The 8,177-nt window shown below is 38.1% G+C and overlaps 1 protein-coding gene across 2 annotated transcripts in view; it reads left to right on the top strand.

Moving 5' to 3' along the window:
* The first annotated feature begins 345 nt into the window (after nucleotides 1–345).
* The window catches only part of LOC138007979 (neuronal acetylcholine receptor subunit alpha-7-like), a 37,892-nt gene continuing 30,060 nt past the window's right edge, over nucleotides 346–8,177 (top strand). Inside the window, exon 1 of one of the 2 annotated variants that reach the window (XM_068855133.1) lies at nucleotides 346–399. Coding sequence is in view for 1 of the 2 variants with exons in the window: in XM_068855134.1 (XP_068711235.1) it covers nucleotides 4,529–4,586 (58 nt within the window). In the remaining variant the exon portion in view is untranslated. Of the gene's footprint in view, nucleotides 400–4,518; nucleotides 4,587–8,177 lie in introns of those variants that run through there. The other variant, XM_068855134.1, reaches the window with a different exon arrangement.

Below are 8,177 nucleotides of genomic sequence, written 5' to 3'. Positions count from 1 at the left end.
CATGGGTTCAATATTATGGCGCCACCCGCCTGGTGCGCGGTTAGGAGAATGAAAATGTAAACGAAGGTGACTTCTCGATTGCAATAACACTTCAGTCGCAAGACCTTTCAGGTTTAATTGACATTTCTAGATGACATTCGCTAGAAAAATCGATGCCATTTCCAAGACAGCTTGTCAAGAAGCCATAAATGATTAACCGGCCAACGTCAGCTTAACAACTTGACCTCTGCTTAAACGTAAGCTCTAAAACAAGTTGATTTGAATAATTATTATAATGTTTAACACCACTGAAACTGTATTTATTATTCTTTCTTCAGGATATTTTAATCGAAAAAAGCAAGTCAGAGAAGACCTTGAATTCATACACTGCCTAATTTAACTCGCTTTAACAGCCATCAGGTAAGTGCTGTTTATAACGTGCAATGAAATTGAAAGGGTAAACCTGACTTTATAACTTCCTGTACATGACATGGGCAGTCCAAAAACTACGCATATATTCTAATAAGTAGATTGGCTGAAAGAGATGCTGTATCGGAACTCTAAAACCAAGTCTAATACGTCAGCGAATCTCAAGGACTTAAAGGTAGACAAAACGAGATGACACTTTAAAAATCCGCTTCCTGAATATGACTAGAAAAAAGTAGTCACAAGCACTGTGCAGAAATACCTGCAAATATTTTAATAAACACGTTAAATAAAATAATGTTTCCTGGAAGCTAGAATTCGGACGAAATTTTATCAGCAAGTCCTTGTTTAAAGGCGAAGAAAAGTTGACAATTTTAAAAATTGTAATCTCACCGGCTTAAGAAGCACTGAATTAACTTTTGAAGTCCATTATTGCGAGACTCTTGGTCTGCGCAAGAGGACAGAAAATGTACTAAATTTAGGAGACACCTGGCTCAAGATTCGCACGTTTTCCATCATTATCACCGCGTCACTTTAACTGTTTTCCTCTCTTGCCAGAACGTTATCGTATCATTGTGCTTAAGATGGAATCAGTATGATGATGTACCCAACGTGGTAATCACTTCGTCCGATAGTAACAATGAAAACGATATGACACTTAAGCTGATTCTAGTTATAGAAATATTCAAACACGCGTACGCTTTCCAATACTTTTTTTTTGTCGGAAAGATATTGGATCCAAGCACTCCCCAATTAACAAGTTCCCCGAGAACAGCTGGAAAGACTACGTCCCTTAAGAAAGAGCCAAAAGCGTAACGCGTAGCGTAAACTAAAATGCTAGTGCAAAGAAAATTCAATACACGTGTAAACGCAGATTCCTTACAAAGGTGCGAGCAGCACGAGTAAGAAATTGACCTTTTTCACTTTGATTTGCCTTCAGTTGCGCAAGGTAAAATGCGTCAGTATTTTATGCTTGCTTAAGCAATAGACCACAAGTTTCTATGATTTATAGGCTGATAAGCCACGCGGGATGTTGGTAGAACACGGATTTACGAATTCTTCGAGTGTTCTTCCAACATTCCAAGTGGTTTATCATGCCTATAAACCAGAGAAACCTGTGGTCTATTGCTTTTATATAATAATTCAGAAGACGCGCGATTTTCCAGGAGTTTACTGACACAATAAAACATAGCTGATTGACCAATCAGAGCGCGCGCATTGATTTGGCTAATATATAATGAGAAAATAAGTCGACCACGTTTCTTACCTTACCTTTTCGAGTTTGAGCGCTACGCCGGAACGTCGTTTGTAATTGCGCTTGTACGTCCTATGCACTTACGAACCCGACTTACCTTTTGGAACAGTGTTAGATTTCTTTTGCATTCCACTAGTCTTGTGAACTAACCTTTTTTTCTTTCTTACCTGGAAAACAAGAAAATCCAACCATGAATTACAGACCCCAATTTTCATAGGCCGGATATAACTTAATACTGAGTAGAAAATATACTCCACGTTAAACCCACGCTATCAGTCATATGTGCCCAGAGTGAGCATATTTACTGTTACATCCACCTGAGATACATCCACCTGATAAAGGTTTTCCGGTCTTCAAGTTGAACAGATGGGGCCTGCTACTTTACCGTACCCTTGCGTTTTCCGTGCGAAAACCATTTATAGATGTTTAAAAAGCACTTCTTCAATGTTATTTTAAAATCTTGAATTAAGCAGACTGCCGCTTTATCGTGCAACAGGCAAAACCAAGGAGAGGCCAATCGACAACGATCATATTTAAACAATCATTCATGAGCGCGTGTCGAATACGAAATATTCAGTTAATTAGGGGCTTGAAGATCTACGAAGTCAACCACCAAGGCATCTCAAAGTACAAGTTTACGCTATCGTTAGTCTTTCGCGATTATTCCATATCGTTCGCGTCGCGCAATTTTGGGAAAGTATCCTAAAATTAGGTAGTTATACGAGCGGTTTCAAAGTAAAATTAAGAAGGAGGAAAGTCACATTTCTTTGCTCACGTTGTCGTTAAAACCTGAAATTTGCAGTTACGATTATTTTTCCTCTTTCATTCAGCCAACGATTTTATCGTTTTCTAGTGTAGCCGTTGCCATAGCAGGAATGGTGGTATTTGAATAGACAACGAAGTTAGAAGCGCCAAGACCAATCTCATTTAATAAGCACGAATTACGGGGGGCAAATCAGAACGCTCTAATCCCAATATCCGAGATTGAAAATTTAATAATTACAAATTAAATAAGCCTTTAAAAAATAACAACCGATTTTGAGTAGAACTTATCAACAGTTGTTTTGACAACGTTCTAGCCAAAAGGACTATAATGCAAGCTAGGATTGGGAGAAAAAAGTTGATAAAAACCATACAGAAGGTCACTGTCAAGTTGTATTGCTCGCTAAATGCTACGATGGCCATTTCACAGTCATTTCGGCAATTATGGATCGTGGTCCACATAAGTAAAGATGACGTCATCTCAAAAAAGGGACACCATCTTTGATTTCAATTGCTTTAAAACTTCATTTAAACGATTGAAATTTTTAGGTAAACAAATATAAAAAATGAGAAATCACAGTATTGTGATCCGTTTACGTCAAAAAAGGTGATGAAACAGAAAAAGAGCATGCTTTGGGCATGATAGTTCCGTGGTCGCAAAATGCAAGGACATAATGAAATTCGAGCAAAGATTGCTGAGACCAAAATATAGGTAGAGTCACTTAATTCGCTCCGTCTTTCCTTGGCTATTTAAAAATCAGCACTGGTGTCATCGTTCTTTCGTTGAAATGGCGCGCGGTCGAAATATAGGGGCGTGGTTACTAGTTTCGATACTAGTAACCAGACACTATATTTCGACCGCGCGCATTTTCAAACTGTTTAAACTGCTGAGACTGTTTGTTAGCGTAGACGAGGCAGAACTGTCCTATATTTGGGGTGAAAAAGACCCAGTTAGGCTGTGGTACCCGAATAATTTAGTGATTGATTATACGTTAAAACAAGGATATATATGCTTCTCAAATTAGCGCCAGAATGATTATGTATCCACGAAAATTGAACAGACACTCCCGCTTCAAGAATGTTATTAAGATGAAGTGTTTCTTTAAATTTAAAATTACAAGTTCAGTTGGATTAGTGACATCGAACGTTTTGCCATTACATCGAGAAACTTTTATAGGAAAGTTCCCTTTCGTTCTCGTTTGCTATCTGTTGCTTGGCAGATTTCAGAGTCATGTATTTCTTTAATCTTACTACTGATTTACTTATTTAATATTTAGTTTTGTCATATTAACTGACTTGTAAGTTATTTCCTTTAGTGTCATATAATACGTACGTGCCGCCTTAACTTTAAAACAAAACACGAGGTGGACCGCACCTGGATTCAGTACAACATTTAAACATTTTTATTCAGATTTTTATTTATATAAACAAGTAGATCAGTACTCGTACCCCATCAGCAGGCTCCAACTGGTAATCATGTTCTATTTGCGGAGTCATGATGTAAAGGTTTCTTGAAAATTGCCTCAAACGTATGAAATTGCACGTTGGCAAAAAACAATCTGAGATTTCAGTATTTTCAGACTGATTTATTTTATCATTCCTTTGTTTTCAATCTCGATATCTGGCACTTATCAAGATGTCCACTATCAAGATGACAAAAGAAAAATCATCGCTTGACCAGTCTAGAAAAGCATGAATCCTCCCTCGACATCTTGTATAACAAAATCTATAAAAACAATCTCCTTCTCTGAAACTTTGAATGTATATAATTCTTTTCAGCGGCTTCAAATCGAATGTTTTTAACTGATAAGGACGGACGACAGCGTACTTAATAGCAAAATAAAACAGCTGCCAGAAAATAATACGCAAGTCTGTGCTGTTATTCAAATTGTATGAAAATCATGGCCGGTTAGCGGATTAATAGCTAGTCTAGCTCCTGTATTTCTTTAATTTTCCTTTTGGACAATTCGCAGTATCTTATAATTCATTTAATTACAAGTAACATGGCCAGAAATGAATACCAAATTGTTAATATCTAACGACGACACTTCGTTAAATATTCATACCCTCTTTAATACAGGTGATAGAAAGCCCTCTGGAAAGAAAATGACGGGCAAAGCGTCTCTCAGGCTTTTATGCGTTGCAATGTTGGTCCTACACACAGGTATATCTCGATCTACCAAACTTTGTCTTTATCTCAGTTCTTCTTTTTTAAAAATCTGTATTCCAGTGTAGACGCCGTGAATACTCGTCTTGAACCAACCGCCAAGCAATCGGAAGGAGGCAAAACCTTTTGCAAGTACAGTCCGCTGCGCACAAGCAATGAATGCTATAATTTAAAAAATGCATTCGAGACTCGGCTTGAATTCAATACTGGTGCCATCGTAAATATAGAAAAGCCTTGTGATACTTCGTATGTTGTCTGAAAAGTATCCATTTGGGCGCAATAATGAAACAGTATCACTTGAGGCCAAGAGTTTACAATCGCAGAAATGGAATAATTTTACGTTTTTTTTTCAAATGCATGAGTTAAAAAATCGAAGTATACCAAGTATTTTAACAGAAATTCCCGGCCATAGTTTTGCCTTAGTGTGGTGTATTTCCGTGAGGTATTTGCTTCAGATGTCAAAGTAGACGTAAACTAAGTTTACACTGATGTACTATAGTCTAACAACAAATGCGGTTCGTCGGGCACAAAACTCAAAATGTAACGAGAAACCAGTTTCAAAACGTAAGCATTGACTCAACGGGGATCCAGAGTTCTGGATTCATGATACATTGGCAAAAACTTCCATGCGGGTTGCAAGTAATTCACATTAGATCGTTTAAACTTCAAAAGTCCCCACAAACTGAAATCAGTCATCGTAAGTACTAGCAATTGTTCAAAAGAACTGATTTGAAGCGAGCCGCGGAAAGCAAGCTAACGAGGGATCGCCCCGTTTGGCCACATTCGTTCTGTTTTGTTTTCAGTGAAAATGATTCACATTAAGTTATTGTTGTTTATTTTTTTCCTGCCGCGGTTGTTAGTTGTTTTCAGAAGCTGTTACATTGACCTAATCAATCAAACCGCGGATGAATAATAGAACACAATCAGGTCAATGAGAGATGTCTGTGTAATTTGGTCGGGACAAAACGTAAGTATATTCAACACGAGAATACTGAAGTCTTTACCGCCACACGAATGATACACATTTGATTACAGCCAGGTTTTCACGTTCGTTTCAAGCGGCCTACAAGTCAATCAGGAACAACGGGCGTAAGGATAAATTTCCGATTTACTTGGTGAGTTTTGCGATTCGGAAATAAAGCTTTTTTCTTATCGAGGTTTGTGTTTCACGACACCGAGAATGGACACGAACAACGTGTCGTTCTTTTCTCACGGCTGTCTTCAACGTTGCATTGGCTCACCACTCTGATGTGGCTCGGTTCTACAAGGCAAAGGAGTCGGGCTTATGACTCCAGCCGAATTTTGGTGGTGTAAATACCACGGACAAGCAACGACTACGGCAGCAATCCAAAAGGAATTTGGATACCAGCCCAAGCAAGGATCCTCACAACTACACACTGGGTTCGAAAATACTTTCTAAGCCACGTAGTCTATTTTAATCAACTTTTTTACCTCTCTCTTTTATACCTTACTGTCAATTCACAACGATGTGTTAAGTCACAAAAAAGCGACAACCGTTTTATACGTGAATATAAGGAAAATATCTCATCTCTGTGTGTTCCATTCTTAGTGATGCATGTTTCATAACATGAAAAATTTCGCACAATTGGGAAAATGCAGCTGAAGTGAGTTATATCAAACGGTTACAAAATACAAACACAATGGTAGAGATGTATGATTCTAAAAAGCGAAATGCTACCTACTTCTGAAAATGGATTCCAAAACGCCCAACTGGTGGGCACTGATTCGACTTTTCCCGGCAAAAGTTACTTTTCTCAGAGCCCGAATACTGACTTCTACAAGAGAGATTTTAACACTTTTCATGCACTTAGTCGAACTAATTATTAGTTATGTAGCCGTTTTTGAAGCCAATTATAGAGGAGAGGTGAGAGTCTTATCCAATAGAATTGTGCACATTCGTTGTTCCATGTACCAATGGACATTATTTTGGGAAGGAAAAATGTAAACAATTTATGGTACAAAGAATCTCTTAGGTTTTCATTACATCTGGAGAAGATGCATAATGGCAAAATCTAAACCGCCAAAACTGGTTTTTCTTTATTTGATGAACACACTGCGAGCTCGGGCCTAACTGAAGTACTTACAAATCTCTTTTAAAACGTCCAGCATTATAATGCATAGATATGCACCTTGTTACCACTCGAATTTCGATGAAGGAAAACTGACTTTGCTTAATAATACAATCATACGTGTTACAATTCAAACATGTAATCAATGAAAACGATTTTGGCATACCATACCGACATAGCCGCTATGTTAGCAACGCAGGCAGCTGCAAAAGTCCCTTCTGACTTGGCCAGCTTTCATTTTCCAAACCAGACTCAGATTCGATTTCGATTGTCTGAAGGAACACATACTTTTAATTAGCGCAACCTCCGATTATTTTCCGTCTCGGACCTTCCACCAACAGAGTTTTGCTTTGTGGTTTTTTTTGCGTGGGTTTTATTGCTTTATTTGGTTAAGTACGTGACAGAATAGATTTACTTCCCTACAGCCTCTTTCTAAGTCAAATCTGATTCTCAATCGCAGTTTAGTTCAGATAGGTAAGGCCTTTCGTAGTTTTATCAAGGCTAGCCACTTTCATTTATAATTTATACAGCTGCCTTTTATCCATTTTTGCAGCAGGGCATGTTGATGAGTGTTTTTTTTGTTTTTTTTTTGTTTTTTGTGTATTGAGTTTTTTCTGTTCATTTTTGGTACCAAACCCAGTTTCCAATTTAAAAACTGAAATTCTCTGAGCTTTTTCGTTTCGATATTATTAAAACTCGCGCGACATGGGAAGCGCAAATTACAAATACTTAAACAAAAGGGCTTGGAAGGGCGTCTGTACCTAAACATCGAGCGATAACAAAAGATTGAAGTATAAAAAACGTCGAGAGCGATTTATTTTAGGCAGCGACGGGCTCTCGAAAATTGAAGGGGAACGGAAAGAGCCCCGTGGGGCCATGTTCTCTGCCATGCTTATTACCTTAGTCGCTTTTTCAAGGCTGTGCATGGTGATGCTGGATAAATGGAGGATCAGTGATCCCTTTTGCTTGTATTTTTGTGAGGGTTAAATTTCTAACCCTCAACACTTTCGCATGGGGTCTCAGCCGAATCCTTTAAAAGGGGCTAGCGTCACGCAATTTTAGGCAATTTCAGCACTGATCGGAAGGTCATAGAATTAACTAAAATACTAAAATAACTGTTCAAACACTATAGAAGAACTCTAACAAAAACACAGGGAAGCCAAGAAAGGAACATGGATGGACAAACCTGGAGAGAATTGAAAATGGATTCGACACCCACCCATTGTGGGTTAAATTTGAAAAAACTGTCGTCGGCCCACCTTTTTCAAATTTATATCAGTCTATATCAAAATGTCATTTACAAAGCTGGAAAATTCCTTCGCAGTTCTTATGTGGCCATGATTTTGCAAATGAAACGACTCCTTGCTCTGCCAATTTGATGATTAGAGCTCATAATTAACAAAATTAAAACAAAATTACCTAAAATAGCGTGCTAGCCCCTTTAATGCAAACCTTTTGCCATACTGTCGTGGCGTAAGAATGGCATCCGGGGTGATTT

The sequence above is a fragment of the Montipora foliosa genome, chromosome 6, assembly GCF_036669935.1.
Source record: "Montipora foliosa isolate CH-2021 chromosome 6, ASM3666993v2, whole genome shotgun sequence".
Classification (NCBI taxonomy): domain Eukaryota; kingdom Metazoa; phylum Cnidaria; class Anthozoa; order Scleractinia; family Acroporidae; genus Montipora; species Montipora foliosa.
Note: the sequence above shows the minus strand (reverse complement) of the source record. Positions and strands in the feature narration are given on the sequence as shown.